General features: G+C 48.9%; 2 protein-coding genes across 2 annotated transcripts in view; both read left to right on the plus strand.

The window, feature by feature from the left end:
- Positions 1-12,462, plus strand: part of STK10 (serine/threonine kinase 10) — a 149,545-nt gene extending 137,083 nt beyond the window's left edge. Inside the window, exons 17-19 of the mRNA XM_050793159.1 lie at positions 864-989; positions 2,500-2,613; positions 11,076-12,462. Coding sequence (XP_050649116.1) covers positions 864-989; positions 2,500-2,613; positions 11,076-11,216 — 381 coding nt within the window. The 3' untranslated portion in view covers positions 11,217-12,462. The remainder of the gene's footprint in view (positions 1-863; positions 990-2,499; positions 2,614-11,075) is intronic.
- The window catches only part of FBXW11 (F-box and WD repeat domain containing 11), a 183,971-nt gene continuing 176,895 nt past the window's right edge, over positions 11,012-18,087 (plus strand). Inside the window, exon 1 of the mRNA XM_050793212.1 lies at positions 11,012-11,021. The gene's annotated coding sequence lies outside the window, so the exon portion shown is untranslated. The remainder of the gene's footprint in view (positions 11,022-18,087) is intronic.

Consider the following 18,087-nt stretch of genomic DNA (forward strand, 5'->3'; position numbering starts at 1 on the left):
GCGGAGGTTGCAGTGAACCGAGATTGAGCCACTGCACTCCAGCCTGGGCAACAGAGCAAGACTCTGTCTCAAAATAAAAAGGCTGGGTGCAGTGACTCATGCCTGTAAACCCAGCACTTTGGGAGGCTGAGGCAGGGGGATCCCCTGAGTGCAGGAGTTCAAGACCCGTCTGGCCAACATGGTGAAACCCTGTCTCTACTAAATATAAAAACTAGCTGGGCATGGTGGCACGTGCCTGTAATCCCAGCTACTCAGGAGGCTGAGGGAGGAGAACGGCTTGGAAGGCTGCAGTGAGCCAAGATTGCACCATTGCACTGTAGCCTGAGCGACAGAGCGAGACTCTATCTTAAAAAAAAAAAAGAAAAATGCACCCCGACCTGCTCGCCATAAGGTCTTGGGAGGGGGTGTGTGAGTCGCCAGGCATGCCCTGGAAGCTTCGTCAGCCTCATGGTGAATTCACCTCGGTGTGTGGACAGAGGGAGCTTGGTGCTGTGTTGCTGATTTTCCCGCGCCCTTCCCTTCCGCACTCCCACACTTGTATTTGGCCAGCTTCCCCACATCCTGTGTTGCCCTTGTGGCTCGGGCACATGGGCCCTTGTGATTCCTGCCTGGTACACACACTTTCCTGGCATGTGTCAATTACAGTGTCGTGTCCCCACCAGCCTGGGGGCTCCTTGAGGGCAGGGGCTGGGTCTCAGCTCAGGGTGAGGACTTAGCACGGGCACAGGTGGTGCTGGGTACTGGGTGCTGGGTACACAGACCAGTACCCCTGAGGGGTCTCCCTGGGCCAGGGCTGAGGTGGGTTCCCTACCCAACCAGCCAGGCCCTGGCCCTCTGAGGCACCCACCCTCCCTCTGGTGCAGTTCTCCCAGCAGGAGGAGAAGAGGCAGAAGTCGGAGCGGCTGCAGCAACAGCAGAAACACGAGAACCAGATGCGGGACATGCTGGCGCAGTGCGAGAGCAATATGAGCGAGCTGCAGCAGCTGCAGGTACCGCCCTGCCTGCCCCTGCCCCAGGCTGCCTCAGTTTCCCCAAGGCCATCAGCTCTCAGGGGGCCAGAAACTCCACAGCTGGGAACAGTCTTTGTCAGACAGGCCCGGGGTGGACAGGTTCCAGTCCTGCCATGCTGCTCTAGAGCTGTGTGAGGTTGGCCAAATCACATGACCCTCCTAAGCCAAAGCTCTCACAGCCCTGAAATGGATGTGGGGATGACCCTTCCTGCTTACAGGACTGGGGCAAGGGCTTGTGAGGGAAGCGGCGGAGCTGGCAGTGGGCTGCTGCAGGGTTTCCGCGTCATCACTGTGTTTTGGGCAAAGGTGGTCGGGGTGTGGCCAAGCCCCTTGTGGGCTGCTTTTCCTGTGGTAATTCCTGACCTCTTCAGGCTTCCTGGCCCCTGGGTTTGGCCCACGCTTGAGGGTCCTGGCCCCAGGAGCTGGTACTTGAAGCCCCCTTGGGCCAGGGCCGATTCGAACCTCAGGAACTGCTCAGGCTGTTGGACTCATCGGGCGTTTTCTGGAGAGGCAGGGAGGCGTGGAGGAAACATTCCAGGTGTTGAGGCCTGCCCGGCAGGGCTCTGCTGATTGTCACTGTGTGACTTTTGACCAAGCCATTCACCTTCTGCATCTGTTTTCCTATCCCTGCCTCGGGTTTCTGTGAGCACTGGGAGAGCCCATATGAAGTGCCGAGCACAGCTCCTGGCAGGCCACAGGAACTCAGCGCTGCTGCGAGTATTACTTCTCACTCAGCCAAGTTCTCAACTCCCAGAAGCCTCTAGCATGAAACCCAAAATGAAAATCGCCCAAAGGATTCTACTTTCCCAACCCAGTAGGGTCGTGGTATCTGGATCAAGGCATTTTCCCCCTGCTTTATAAGCTCCTCATGACAAGACTGATTCCCTGCAAGAAATCAACAGGGACTTGTCACTGCTGCCTATGAGAGAGATTTACATTTTATAAAGCAGATAACTTACCTCAGAGAAAGAACAGTGAGGTTGGAAGAGTCTCACCCATGTCAGTGACCCTCATTCCTTGCCACAGATTTCCCTGAGGAAATTCTATGTGATACATACAGAGTATCTTAGCTCAGGCTGCCATAACAAAGTACCATGATGCTTAAGCAACAGAAACTTCTTTCTCACAGTTCTGGGGGCTGGAAGTCTGAGATCAGGGCGCCAGCATGGTTGGGTTCTGGTGAGGGCTCCCTTCCTGGCTTGCAGACAGCTGCCTTCTTGCTATATCCTCACAGAAAGTTGCAAATTTACCACACATCCCCACCACAGAGTTAATAAGAACTGTTAACATATTCTGGACTGTTCCTCCAGGCACTTCTTGGTGCATGTGATTTACATATAGAGTTTGAATAAATGGGATTTATAGTCAAGAAGAAGAAATAATAAATGAACGATGCTGGTGCCCTCGTGGCCACAGCATGAGGTGTGTCTCAGTCTTCAGGGCCTGTGTCTTCTGATTTCTCACCTGTTCTGCCTGGAATTTGTTCCAGAATGAAAAGTGCCACCTCCTGGTAGAGCACGAGACCCAGAAGCTGAAGGCGCTGGATGAGAGCCATAATCAGAACCTGAAGGAATGGCGGGACAAGCTTCGGCCGCGCAAGAAGGTAACCTTGTCCGAGCTGGTGGGCTCGGTCTTGGGCTCTGCTCTGTGCCATGCACAGGCCTCTGGCCAGGACATGTTAGGTCTCGTTATTTTGGTGGACTCTTGCTTTGTGGCACCGTCAAATGGATCTCCAGCCTGAGAGAGAGGAACTTTCTAACCCTTCATGGCTAAACACCCTGCAGCTTCCAGCTATGGAAGGGCAGCGTCTTGTTTAGCTCCCTCTCGTGGACCAGAGTACTCCTGCCATGTGGTGTCCACAGAGCACGCTGCAGTGAGTCAAGCCAGCCATGCTGCTGGGCCAGAGCCCAGCCTGTGGGGATTTTCTCTCAGAGGAAGTTATTCTCAGAAGTCAGAACCCAGCACCAGATAGAATACTTGCCAATTTAGTTTTCTGTTGCTGTGTGATGAACTGCCTCACACTAAGCAGCTTAAACCGACACCCGTTCACTCCCTCCTAGTGGTGGAGTTCAAGAGTCTGGGTGGGCTCACCGGGGTTCTCTGCGCAGGGTCTCACCAGGCTGCAATCAACGTTTTCAGCGTGGCTGGGCTCTTAGCTGAAGTTTCTGGGGAAGAATCACTTCCAAACCCGCTCAGCTTTCGACAGAATCCAGTTCCTTGTGGCTGTAGGTCTGAGGTCCCTGTTTCCTTGCTGACCTCGGACAGGGGTTACTTTATTTTCTAGAGGCCACCAGCATTCCTTATCACGTGGCCTCTTCCACCTCCAAATAGCAAGCGTGCATTCAGACCTTCTTGTGCTTTGAATGTTTGAATGTCTCTGATATCCCCTTCTGCCACCAGCAAGAGAAAACCCTTTTGTGCTCATGTGATTAAATGCGGGTCACGGGATAGCCTCCCTGCTTGCAGGAATGATACCACATTCAGAGGTTCCACCCACACTCAGAGGAGCGGGGAGAGTTATAGGAGAGTCATGGGGGTCATTTTTGAATTGTGCCTGCCATACTTTCACCTTCAAAACCCATGCCCTCGCTCAGTCCCACATCTTTCTTTACTGCCCTGTCACTCTCTCTCCTTCTCTGTGAAGCCCTCTCACAATTTCTTCCTCCGCCCACTGAGAAATTCCTTTCTCAGCCCACTGCAGCCTCTCCTGGCAAGGTCAGTAGCAGCATCCTGGTGGCTGACTCCCATGGATATGACTTGCTGGACTTGACCTCCTGGTGGCAGTCAGTGCTACAGTCATTCTCTTCCTCGCCTGCCTTGTCCTTCTAGGCCCACGTTCTGCTGAGTTTCTTCTCTGTCACTGGCCCCTCTGCAACGTCCCTCCTGACCCATCTGTTGATTTCTTTATTTTATTTTTTATTTTAGAGATAGAGTTTCACTCTGTCGCCCGAGGCTGGAGTGCAGTGGCATGATCTCGGCTCACTGCAACCTCTGCCTCCTGGGTTCAAATGATTTTCCTGCCTCAGCCTCCTGAGTAGCTGTGATTACAGGCACATGCCACTATGCCTGGCTAGTTTTTCTATTTTTAGTAGAGATGGGGTTTCATCATGTTGTCCAGGCTGGTCTTGAACTCCTGACCTCAAGTGATCCACCTGCCTCGGCCTCCCAAAGTGCTGGGATTACAGGCGCGGGAACTTGGCTGTCTGCAACCTCTGCCTCCTGGGTTCAAGTGATTCTCCTGCCTCCGCTTCCTGAGTAGCTGGGACTACAGGTGTGCACTACTGTGCCTGGCGGATATAATTTTTTAAAAATATTGTGTAATATGTCAACTTTTGGAAGATCTGCATAACACAGTAAACCAATATTTTCTAAGTGACCAGTGCATGATGTTACAGGATCATGGGTGGGGCAAAGTTACATCCAAGTGCAAGATAGAGCAGTGGATTTTTTTTTTTTTTGAGACAGAGTGGCGCTGTCTCGGCTCACTGCAACCTCCACCTCCTAGGTTCAAGCGATTCTCCTGCCTCAGCCTTCCTGAGTAGCTGGGATTACAGGCGCCCACCACCACTCCTAAAGTGCTGGGATTACAGGTGTGAGCCCAGGAGTTTGAGACCAGCCTGGGCAACATGGTGAAATCTCATCTCTACAAAAAATACAAAAATTAGCTGGGCACAGTGGCACATGCCTGTAGTCCCAGATACTCTGGAACCTGAGATGGGAGGATCACTTGAGGCCAGGAAGTCAAGGCTGCAGTGAACCATGATTGCACCACTGCACTCTGGTTTGGGTGACAGATTGAGACCCTGTCAAAAAGAAAAAAAAAAAAAAAAAAAAAAAAAAAAATTGAGAAGCTGTCATGTTCAGGCTGGTGGACACGTTTTCCAAAGTTCTCATTTTTGCTTGAATGCTCAAATTTTGTCATTGGTAATAAATATCTTTAGTTTGTTTCCTTTGAAGTGATCAGCTCAGTTTGTTCATTTTTAAGAGAGTATGGGTCTTGCTATGTTGTCCAGGCTGGTTTCGACTGCCTGGGCTCAAGCAGTTCTCCTGTCCCAGCCTCCCAAGTAGCTGGAACTATAGACGCATGCCACCATGCCCAGTTGTCAGTTGTTTTTTAGTAAAAATGATATTCTGCAAAATAAAGTGGCTAGTTCAGCCCACAACTCAAGACAATTGCACAAGAACAAGATCGGGCACAAGAACAAGATCTCTAGGCAGCCATCATGCTTTCATGGGCAGCAGGCATGCCTTATGCATAGTTCTCATTTCCTCACACAGGACGTTAAAGGGCAGTGACCTTGAAGGTCAGGATTTAATAAAGTGAACCATTTGTGTTCAAGGTGATTTTAAGTGCAGTTGGCTTTATTGTTTTAATTGAAAAACTTTCTAAAATACTGTGAGTGGGCCTGGCATGGTGGCTCACACCTGTAATCCCAGCACTTTGGGAGGCCAAGGCGGGTGGATCACCTGAGGTCAGGAGTTCGAGACCAGCCTGGCCAACATGGCAAAACCCCGTCTCTACTAAAAATACAAAAATTAGCCAGGTGTGGTGGTGCATACCTGTAATCCCAGCTGCTCTGGAGGCTGAGGCAGAAGAATCACTTGAACCCAGCAGGCAGAAGTTGCAGTGAGCCAAGATCTCACCACCACTTCACTCCAGCCTGGGCGAAAGAGTGAAACTCCATCTCAAAAAAATAAAAATAAAAATAAACACTGTGAGTGCACGGTGGTGAAGAATACTCATTCAGTTTGGAGGGGCCATTGTCTGAATCCTCCAGAAGCTCCAGAAGTTTTACCCATCATTGCTTTTGTACCATTAGCACAAATATCAAAACACTGAAAAAGCAAACTGTGTCTCAGTAGGAAACTAGAGCTTGCTGCCTCTTCCCCACCCCCAGAAAGTGTTCTGGGCCCCCTAGGGGTTCATGGACCACACTTTGAGAACTACTGTTCTTGCCTTATCTCCTGTGAGTCTCATCCCCGACTTGTGCTCTGAACAGATTTCGGTACCCAAATAGATCTCCATACCATCTGCGCTTCCCTCATTCTCTGCTGGGCTTTTGCCCAGCCTGTTCCCCTTGCCAGGAATTCTCTACCCACCAGCCTTTGCTTGGCCAACTTCTGTGTGTCTTCATTATTCAGGCCTTCCCCACGGAGGCTATATGCTGTCTCTTCTGGGCTCCCCGTCCTTGCCCCTGTCATGGCACTTACCACGTGGGATTGCATTTGTGTGCCATCCTTAGCTTGATCATTCATTCATTTGTTCATTCATTTGTGTATTAATGCAACACGTATTTCTTGAGCGCCTGCTCAGTGCCCCACACTGTTTCAGACACTGCATTGAACAAAAGGGACAAGTCCCTGCCCTCAGGAAGAACCGACCTTCTAGTGAGGGGCCAGGAAGCAGGGAGGGAAACAGCATGGGGGGCGGTCACAAAGTGGAGCTGCTTCAGACAGTGTGGCAGGAAGATGTCATCTAAGAAGACATCTGAGCCCAGATCTGAAGGACCTGAGGGAGGGAGCCGTGCAGCTGTGGGGGGTTTCGGGGGGACATTCCCAGCACAGGGAAGAGCAGCTGCAAAGGCCTGGACACCTTGCTTGTGAAACAAGGAGGCCCCTGCGCCAGAGAGTGGTGGTGATGGTGGGAGGCGACAGGAGGCAAAGTCAGAGGGGTGGGGGGACCTATGTAAAGCCTGGCTTTTACTCTGTGTGAGATGGGAGCCACTGGAGGGTTCTGAGCAGAGGACGGGGGGGTCTGACTCGTGTTTTGAAAAGGATCCCACTGGCTTCCCTCAGGGCTCAAGAGTGGAGGAAGAGAGACCAGTAAGGAAACTATTGTGATAACCTTGGTGAGAAATGAGGGCAGCTTGGATTAGGATGGTATCAGAGGTGGGGGGAATTCGTCCATTTCCTCTCTAGCTGGCACTCTAGACGTTCTTGCCGGTCACCAGCTTTGGGATCTTGGGCAAGCGATCGTCCCCGCTCTGGGCCTGTATGAGTCTGGATTCTCTAGAGAAACAGAACCAATATAGAGAGAGGGTGCGTGTGTGTGTGTGTGTGTGTGTGTGTGTGTGTGTGGTGTGAGAGGGAGAGGGAGAGGGAAATTGATTTAGTTATTTTAAGGAATTGGCTCACATGATTGTGGGGGCTGGTGAGTCTGGAATCTGCAGGACAGGTCAGCAGGCTGGAGACCCAGTTGTTGTTGCTGTCTAGAGGAAGAATTCCTTCTCTCTTTTCTCTGAAGGCCTTCAACTGATTGAGTCCCACCCACATCATGAAAGGTAGTTTGCTTTACTCAGTGTTTACTGATTTAAATGCTAATCACATCTATAAAATACCTTCATAGTGACATCTAGTCTGGTGTTTGACCAAACAGGTAGATAGATACCATGGCCTTGCCAAGTTGACATATAAAATTAACCATCACGGAAATTAGTCGGGCACAGTGGCACAAGCCTGTAATCCCAGCTACATGGGAGGCTGAGGCAGGACAATTGCTTGAAGCCAGGAGGCAGAGATTGCAGTGAGCCAAGATCGCATCACTGCACTCCAGCCTGGGAGACAGAGCAAGACTCCATCAAAAAAAAAACAAACATGGGTCCTCATTGTGGTTGTTTGTACAGTGAAGCTATCGATACTGCAATGCTATGCCAGAAGTCGCGAGTACATAGTACAGACCAAGAACATACTCATCCCCCTAAACTCTCTGAAGAGAGAGCTGCCCAGGTTACCCTTAATCTCATGCCCACGGGTCCTGAAGTCCTGAGGTTCGTTCTGCCATCGTACATCAGTTCTGCTTACTGTAACTGTGGTCTGCACAGGAGGCAGCTACCCATCTCATCTGTGTAATGGCCTTGGGAGTCCTTGAATTGAGGCCTCCCTCGCTGCACTAATGGAGCTTTGTGGCTGGAAGCTGGCCAGGGCCCAGACTTCCTGTTAGCAGGCCCACGCTCATCAGTTTCTGTAACCATGTTCTGCTGAGACTTTCAATACTTGACACTCAAATCAATAATGTTCCTGCTGACATAGGTTGGTTCTGCAATCAGGAAATAAACGTTCACCTGGTTATCTTATCTGGGGATTCTATACCCTTGGCATATGCTGAGAGTTTGAAAATGAATGATCACGTTGCCTCTAGCTATTGCCTTATGTCTCAGATCGCTTCAAAGAGGGGCCTGGGCTCGGCACCACAAGTGTGCATTTGGGAAGCTGGCGTTGGACTTTGCCTATGGGGGCTACCTCTTTGCAGAATTCTTTATAGAATTCTTCTGTTATTAGCTACTTGGGTTTCTGCTGGAACAGTGACCCGGAGGTGATGATTTTCATTCAAGAATAAATGGTCTTTTACATTCTTGCATTACAGTCAGCAGCCTGTGAACCCCCTGCCTTGTATGGAGGCAGGGAGATGATTGTACATTGTGGAGTATTTTTAGAAAAAATCAGATGTATTTCAAGTAAGTACGGAATATCTGAGAGAGTCAATAAAGTGTTGCTTGGGTCAGTGTTAACACAGAATGTGGCCCAAACGAGTCAACTCTTCCCTCCTGAACTCTGGCTTTTCGGGCTGTAAAATGTAGATACTTATTTCCTTAAAGTAGATGTTAGCAAACTACTGCCAATGTCCTAATCTGGCCCACCACCTGTATTTGTAAATAAAGTTTTATTGGAACACAGCCATGCTCGTTCATTTACAGATTGTCTGTGGCTGATTTTGTACTACAGTGGCAGTTGAGTAGTCACAATAGAGACCAAATGTGTCATGCAATGCCAAGAATGTTTACTATCTGTCACATAACAGAAAAAAGATTGCTGACTCTAGCCTTAGAAGGTTGTATTGAAAAATATATGTTGGGGGGTAGAACAGAGTAATGCTTAAACAGCCCAGGCTTTGGAGTCACACAGGTGGGATGAAGTCCTAACTCCTCCATTACTAGTTGTGAGACCTTGGGCAAGTTACTAAACCATTCTGTGCTCAAAAAGTAGCAGCTATTATTATTAAATTGTTGGTACTCCTAGAGCAAAGGTCCCAAACTGATAGCCTATGTGCTGGAATTGGCTTACAGGCATGGTATGTTTGGCCAACCAACATAGTGATGTAAAAAAAAAAATTTTTTTTGACACAGAGTCTTGCTCTGTCACCCAGGCTGGAGTGCAGTGGCACGATCTCGTCTCACTGCAACTTCCACCTCCCCTCAAGTGATTCTCCTGCCTCAGCCTCCCAAGTAGCTGGGATTATAGGCACACACCACCAGGACTGGCTAGCTTTTGTGTTTTTGGTAGAGATGGAGTTCGCCATGTTGGCCAGGCTGGTCTTGAACTCCTGACCTCAGGTGATCCGCCTGCCTTGGCCTCCCAAAGTGCTGGGATTACAGGCATGAGCCACCATGCCTGGCCTATAAATTTTTTAAAAGATTCCCACTTTTAAGTATATAAGGAGATTTTACATTAAAATCTTGATTTCCAGTTTCTTTAGAAAATCCTAGGCCAGGCACGGTGGCTCACGCCTGTAATCCCAGCACTTTGGGAGGCCGAGGCAGACTGATCACGAGATCAGGAGATCGAGACCATCCTGGCTAACATGGCAAAATCCCTTCTCTACTAAAAATACAAAAAAATTAGCAGGGCATGGTGGCAGGCGCCTGTAGTCCCAGCTATTCGGGAGGCTGAGGCAGGAGAATGGTGTGAACCCGGGAGGCGGAGCTTGCAGTGAGCCAAGATCGCACCACTGCACTCCAGCCTGGGCGGCAGAGCGAGACTCCGTCTCAAAAAAAAAAAAACGAAAAAAAGAAAATCCTGGAGCTCTGGCAACGTCGTCTGACCACCAAGCCCATGTTCTTTCCGCTGCAGTTGGCGTCTTTTCTTACTTGAATGCTTATTATTGGAGAGCCCTTAAGAAATTGCTCAGGTCCAGGCGTGGTGGCTGACGCCTGTAATCCCAGCACTTTGGGAGGCCGAGGTGGGTGGATTGCCTGAGGTCAGGAGTTTGAGACCAGCCTGACCAACATGGTGAAACCCAATCTCTACTAAAAATACAAAAATTAGCCAGGTGTGGTGACACATGCCTATAATCCCGGCTACTCGGGAGGCTGAGGTAGGAGAATCACTTGAACATGGGAGGTGGAGGTTGCAGTGAGCCGAGATCGCACCACTGCACTCCAGCCTGGGCAACAGAATGAGACTCCGTCTCAAAAAAAAAGAAAAGAAATTTTTCTGTGCTGGGCACGGTGGCTCAAGCCTGTAATCTGTTGTGTGGGAGGCCAAGGTGGGTGGATCACCTGAAGTCAGGAGTTCAAGACCAGCCTGGCCAACATGGTGAAACCCTTTCCCTACTAAAAATACAAAAATTAGCCAGTCATGGTGTTGGGTGCCTGTAATCCCAGCTACTGGGGAGGCTGAGGCAGGAGAATCACTTGAACATGTGAGGCTGAATTTGCAGTGAGCCACTGCACTCCATCCTGGGTGACAGAGCTTAACTCTATTTCAAAAAAAAGAAAAGAAAAATATTTCTAGTAGGATCCAATGTACCTAGATAAGCTTGTGCTCAAGGGAACCTCCCGCAGTGCTTTTCAACTGGAGTTCTCCTCTGAGTTACCTGAAGACTTTGTACAGTGCAGAAGCCCTGGGTCCCACCACAAATCTTCAAAATCAGAACCTCTGGGTTTAGGCAAAAGCAAATGTATATTTAAAAAAACAACAACAAAAAAAAGAAAAGCAAAACTCTGACATCTCTGCTTCCTTTGCTGCTAAATCTCTCTCCCTCTTCTCTCTCGGGTTTTTCTCCAGTCATCTGGCTGTTTCCCTGCCAAGAGATTTGCATCTGCTTTTTTCCTCCCTGCCCCATCTAGATTGGCATTTCCCCCAACTGTACCCTTCGGTCCACAGGGAGCTTCTGAGTGGCAGTGGCAGGAGCTCTAGGGTAGGAAAGAGGGAAGACCTGGTTTCTCAAGCAGTGAGGCCTGGAAGGGAATGTTCCAGAGAGGGCCACGTCAGTGGGGGTCCTGTGAGTGGGGGACCCTTGTGTGGCCTGCAGATCTGACCAGGCGCCATCCGTCCTCTCTTCCCTAGGCTCTGGAAGAGGATCTGAACCAGAAGAAGCGGGAGCAGGAGATGTTCTTCAAGCTGAGCGAGGAGGCGGAGTGCCCAAACCCCACCACCCCAAGCAAGGCCGCCAAGTTCTTCCCCTACAATTCTGCGGATGCTTCTTAACAACCGCCCGGGGCTGTGGCTGGCAGCTTGGTGGGCCCCAGGGCCTTCTCCTTCATTCTCTGTGAACATGTAACTCAGGACCCCTTTTCCCTCTTGCATCTGTGCCAGCTCAAATCCAGCCCCTCGCCCTGTGCCATCCCAGCTGTGCCCGATAGACCCGCCCCAGTGTTCCTGACTTCTCGCTGGCCTGTGGAGGGTGAGGTGTAATGATGACCCTAATGTATGTTCTCCTTGAGCCCCAGATCCCTTCAAGCTGGAAGGGATGGGGCTGCTGGTGGGGTCAGGGTCCAGGAGGAATGGGTGTTCTGTGGCCTTGAGTCCTCTCCTGTTTGCCAAAATACCAGTTTTGCTCTATGTGGGAACAAAGCACTGCTGATGAAGTAAGTCTCCATGGGCTCATCCGGGCTGGAATTCTCTGCAGCCATTCCCTGCAGAGTCACTGAATCAAGTCCCTCATAGCCATTTCTGTTCCCAGTGGAGCCTGGCCTGCAGCTGGCTGCTCAGGAGATGGCCTCATTCTTCCTGTTCTCCCAGTTTGCTTTCCACTTAAGACAAGGCCATGTCTATGTGGGGGGCGGGGACCGGGGAGAGGGCGGCTGAAATGTTTCTTCTGCTTCTCCAGTGTTTCATGCCATCTCGTGTCCCCCTTCCTGCACGTGTGTGTGAACGTACACACATGCATACATGCACACAGGACTTGGTCTGCTGGCCTGGCCTCTTCTGCCCAGGTGGGTTGGAACACGTTTGCTGCCTGAGCCTGTGCCACTGAGCATGTTAGGTGGAGCAGTTGGTGTGGCGCATGCGGGGTGTTGGCACCGGAGGCACGGAGAAGCACAGGCTGTACTGCCAGGCTGCGATTCATGCTGGCCCCGCACAGGCTCCTGTGTTCAGGGACTAATTCCTCAGCACACAAGGCTTCCACAGCCCAGTCTCTCCATAGCACTCTTGCCCACCCTGTCTGCAGGTGAAACAGGAGGGCTGTTGCCCTCTGCTCCGTCCCCCCGACTGTGTTCAGGAGTCCCACCTTGCATTTCAGACCTGGACTGGCAGTCTCTTGGACTTCTCTTCAGGAAGAAAAAGCGTCAGGGGGAAATGGAATGCCCCTGCCCCAGGAACATGGCGGAAGCACAGGTTCTGTACCTCAGATGGACCCCTGGGACTTCAGGTTCTCAGCTGGCTTCCCCCAGATTCTGATCCTACGGCTACAGAGTGTATATAACGAAATAAAAGCAAATGTTTGAACTAGTATGCGGCTTTACTTACAAAGAAAACCTTTTTTCACCCTGATTTCTAATTGTTTCATTGAAATGGCTGTAAAATGGATGATTTCTCCAGGAAGATATCTGCTTTAAAACAAAACAAAACAAAACACAAAACTGGTAATGATTTGGAGTAATCATATGGGCATATTGAATCCGGGTAGTGTTTTGCTGGTGGTAGAGTGGTTGAGACTCCCTGGGAGGACTTTTTCCGCCTTCGCTCCTACAGGTTTAAGATTCTTTTTAAGCCAGGCATGGTGGCTAACCTGAGGTTAGGAGTTCGAGACTAGCCTGGCCAACATGGCGAAACCCTGTCTCTGCTAAAAATACAAAATTATTTTTGTATTTTTAGCCAGGCGTGGTGGTGCATGCCTGTAATCCCAGCTACTCAGGAGGCTGAGATAGGAGAACTGCTTGAACCCAGGAGGCAGAGGTTGCAGTAAGCCAAGATCATGCCACTGCACTCCAGCCTGGGTGACAGAGCGAGACTGTCTCAAAAAAAAAAAAAAAAAAAAATTCTTTGAGACAGCGTCTCTCATATGTTGCCCAGGTTGATCTCAAACTCGTGGCTCAACTGATTCCCCCCCTTCAACCTCAAGAGTAGCTGGGACGACAGACACGTGCCACTGCGCCCAGCTAGGTTAAGGTTCCATATACTCTGTCTTTCTAAAGCAATTCCCTGGACATTTTCTCAACATTGGTTATAACTAGATGCTTGGGAAGGGAGGGGCAGCCCCCCTTCAACAGGAAAAGGGGACTGCCCAAATCTTAACTATGCAGTAAAGATGCTCTTGGAACTAGCAATGGTTCTCAGGTTAGTGAGCATTTTACTTGCCTACTGCAGAATTTGACCCAGATAGGACATTTTTCAGGTCTCTCACGAATGAGACAAGCAAAACAATTGTCTCCTTTTAGTCTCTTTGGTGCACAGGTGCTGGGGAAACATGAACTAGCAGCAGTGTAACTGCAGAACATAGACCTAGTTCTACCAGACCAGGCCGGCATTGGAAACCGTCAGACAGGGCTGCTTTGGGCTTTGCTGACAGTGTTTCTGTTTGTAGCCTGGCATGTGAGAAAGTGTTAGGTGAAATGCCAGTTTCATGGTTCAGGTGAAAGTCTGTGATCATTCCTCTTGTGGCTTGTCCTTCGCATCACCTTCGCCCTTCAAGGAGTTGCTGCGTCCCTGCTCAGTGCCGCCTGAGCCCTCAGAGCGCCCCTGTGCTTTTCTGGATGGGGACTGGTGGGGTCACCTAGCCTCACAATGGAGCCACCGTGCAATGCCCATCTCCGAGAGGCCCACGCAGTATTCCTCGTGCCCTGTGTTAGTGTTTTCTGTATAAGGGACAGACAGAACTGGTTTTTTTTTCTCTGTCTGGTTTTAGAGTAAATGTAACTAACTTATATTTTCCCTTTATGACAGATGAAATTATTTTTATGTAGTTTCCAGACTTTATACAAAATTTTTATAAAACGTTCTCTGGAAAGTTAACTACAAGAATGTAAATATGCTTCTAATAAAGTAACAAGGTTATCTGCCGTTCGGGTTGTTCTTTTGGATTGGGGTGGAAAGCGGGGCACACTTAGCCATATTCACCCGGCAAGAAAGGGCTTATCCTCCAAGTACACAGGGGCCTCCCAGGTCAACGGCGGCTCAGACGTCGGGTTTCTCTTTGGAAAGACATTATGCTTGGCTGAGGGAGAGTGTGTCATGCGGCATGTTCTCTACAGACATTTAATATCATTCTTCTTTAACAACAAACATTGACCCCAAAAAGTTTTCACCTGTTAATGTACTGAATCCTTTCAACAATCGGAGGAAGACACCATCATTCCCATTTTATGTATTTATTACTTTTTTAGAGACAGGGTCTCCCTGTCGCCCAGGCTGGAGTGCAGTGACGTGATCATGGTTCACTGTAACCTCAAACTCCTGGGCTCAGACGCTCCTCCCACCTTAGCCTCCTGAGTAGCTAGGATTACAGGCCTGAGCCACGGTGCCTGGCTAACTTTTTGTGGAGACAGGCGACAGGGCGGGGGAGATCACTGTGTTGCCCAGGCTGGTCTGAAACTCCCGGCCTCAAGCAATCCTCCTGCTTCAGCCTCCCAAACAGCTGGAATTACAGGTGTGAGCCACCATACACCACACCAGGCTCATTCTCATTTTACAGATGAGGAAACGGGCACTAGGCAAAGGGAAGGGTCAAGCCAGTTCTCAAAACCCTGGTAAGTGATGCCTATGGGATTCAAACTTGGACCTTCTGCCGGAGGTGTTTCTGGCAGACCTCCTGTGTCTCACTCAACTGCCACTTGAACGAATCAAGGGTCATACAGACACCTAGCCACTAGCCATCCCTGCCGTATTTAATCTGTCTGCCATGCCTCTGAAACACAATTCAGGCTTTCTTAACTTTGGGTCCATAGACTCTCCCCACAACGGATCCATATGTAGAATTCAGGGTGTCTTGGTATTTGGATGGCAAAAGATTTGGTCTTTAGTTTTACTATCCTCTAACTGAAATTAAACATTTCCTTTCATTATGGATGTAGCCAACAAACTCTAGCAGTAGTAGCAGTAGCTGTGACTGTCACCAATAGAAATCCCAGATATTTCATAGCACCTTGCAGCTGTTGTAGAGATCTCAAAATATTTTTGTCACTTTGAAATTACAGTAGTTATTAGACCTATTACTAGATCTTGTTATTTAATGTGCATATGTGTATATACATCCATAGATCACATTACATGAGCATATATATCACATACATAGTATATACAGGTTTTCCAGTATTTTGTTACCTGTACTCCATATGATTGGTTTCATTTGTAATCTATGTGCTTTATATTGCACACTTGAAAATATCATTCTGAGAAGCCACCAGGTGCAGTGGCTCAAGCCTGTAATCCTAGCACTTTGGGAGGCCGAGTCCGGCAGATCACTTGAGGTCAGGAGTTTGAGACCAGCCTGGCTGACATGGTGAAACCCCGTCTCTACTAAAAATACAAAAATTTGCCAGGCATGGTGGTGCACCTGTATTCCCAGCTACTTGGGAGGCTGAGGCACAAGAATCGCTTGAACCCGGGAGGCAGAGGTTGCAGTGAGCCAAGATAGTGCCACTGCACTCAAGCCTGGGCGACAGAGCAAGACTCGTCTCAAAAAATATATGTTATTCTGAGAAGAGATTTATATTCTTTGTGGAATGCCAAAGGAGTCCATGGCACAAAAAATGATTTAGAACCCCTGTTTCTCCAGCCTTGAGTTGTCTCTGTCCTAGAAACCTTCTGACCAGCAGGGGGCAGGCCGCAGCCACAAGGTCAGTGTGGAGTTCACATTGATTACTGTCTGGGGGATGCAAAGAAATAAGCAGCCGGCCTGCCTGCCATTAAGGGCTAGAAAAATGACTGGGGTTCTTGTGAAAAATAATTCATGAAACTGACAAAACAACAGTGCATTAGGGGGTTCATGGGACTTGGGAAATGAGATCATTCCACATTCAGTGACACCTCTTAAGCACCATGTGCTAGAGATGCCAAGATGAGTAAGACACTGACACTGTCTCCTTGTCTTTGTGGGGAAACAGACCTGGAAAAGCAGAGTGTAAGTTCAGACTGACGTTGCCTGGGAAGACTTCCCAGAGAAGGTGACTCTGAGTCTTGGAAGACAAACTAGTATGTGCCAGAACCCGTGCATTCCGGGCCTGGGATATTGTTTAGGGTAAATGCTTTACGGGTCATGAGGCTGAAGAGATGGACAGGTCCAGACTAACATGCTGGGCTAAAACACCTCTATCTATCCCAAGGGCAGTCAGAAGAAGGGGAGTTCACTCAGGGGAAGGACAGTTGAAATCATGGCCTTATCAATTCAAGAGATGAGCTGAAAAGGACTGAGATTATATTGAAAGAGTTTTTTGGCCCACAGAGGTTGGAGGCTTTCAGAAGGAAAGGGAAGACTACAGGCTCCATGAGGGCAGGAAGTAAGATTTTATTTTTTTAGATGCAATCAAGCTCTGTTGCTCAGGCTGGAGTGCAGTAGCATGATCTTGGCTCACTACAACCTCCACCTCTCGGGTTCAAGCGATTCTCCTGCCTCAGCCTCCTGAGTAGCTGGAATTACAGGTATACGCTACCACGCCCAACTAATTTTTGTATTTTTAGTAGATACAGGGTTTCACCATGTTGGTCAGGCTGGTCTCGAACTCCTGACCTCATGATCTGCCTGCCTCAGCCTCCCAAAGTGCTGGGATTACAGGTTTGAGCCACTGCACCCAGTCGGAAGTAGGACTTTTTAGCTGACCCCTTGCTATGGTGTAAATGTCCCCTCCAAAACTCATTGAAATTTAATTGCCACTGTAAGGATATTAAGAGGTGGAACCTTTAAGAGGTGATTATGTCATGAGGGATCTGCCCTCATGAGTGGACTAATACCATTATTGCAGAAGTGGGTTAGTTATCATGGGAATGGATTCCTGATAAAAAGGATGAGTTGGACCGACACGGTGGCTCACGCCTGTAATCCCAGCACTTTGGGAGGCCGAGGTGAGTGGATTGCCTGAAGTCGGAAGTTCAAGACCAGCCTGACCAACATGGTGAAACTCCATCTCTACTAAAAATACAAAAATTAGCCAGGTGTGCTGGTGGGCACCTGTAATCCCAGCTACTCAGGAGGCTAAGGCAAGAGAATCGCTTGAACCCAAGAGGCGGAGTTTGCAGTGAGCTGAGATTGTACCACTGCACTCCTGCCTGGGCGACAGAGCAAGATTCCATCCCCCGCGCCCCCCAAAAAAAGGATAGGTCTGCCTAATTCCCTCTCTCTGTCTCATGTGCTCACTTCTGTCTTCCACTCTGTGCCATGGGATGACTGTTGCCAGACTCTGGCACTATGCTCTTGGACATCCCAGCCTCCAGAACTGTGAGCCAAATAAACTTCTGTTCTTTATAAATTTACCTAGTCTATGGTATTCTGTTATAGCAGCAGAAAACTGACTAAGACAGAAAACTGGTACTGAGTAGTGGTCTGTTGCTATAACAAACACCTGTAAAAAATGTAGAAGCCACTCTGGAACTGGGTAATGGGTAGAGGCTGGAAAAATTGGAAGGAGCAGGCTAGAAAAAGCCTACACTGCCATGAATGGAGCATTAAGGGTGATTCTGGTGAGGGCTCAGGAGAGAAGAGCCGTGGGGAAAGTCTGAATCTTCTAAGAGATTACTTAAATGCTCATGACCAGGATGTTGATAGAAATATGGACAGTAAATGCCATTCTGCTGAGGTCTCAAATGGAAATGAGGAACAAGGTATTAGAAACTGGAGTAAAGGCCATTCTTGTTACATAGTTGAAAATAACTTGATGGACTTGTGTTTGTGTCCTAGGACTTTATGGAATTTAGGAGCAATGAACTAGGATATCCGGCAAAAACAAACCAACAAACAAAAAGAAGCAGTTAAGGAACAAAGCATTCAGGCTGCCGCATGGCTGCTTTCAATGACATATAGTGAGATGCAAGAGCAAAGAAATGACTTAAAGACAGAATTTATAATTAAAAGAGAAGCAGAATAGATCTGGAAAGTTCTCAGCTTGGCCATATAAGAGTGAAAAAGTAAGTTTGGGAGAGAATA

This window comes from Macaca thibetana, chromosome 6 (assembly GCF_024542745.1).
Source record: "Macaca thibetana thibetana isolate TM-01 chromosome 6, ASM2454274v1, whole genome shotgun sequence".
Lineage (NCBI taxonomy): Eukaryota > Metazoa > Chordata > Mammalia > Primates > Cercopithecidae > Macaca > Macaca thibetana.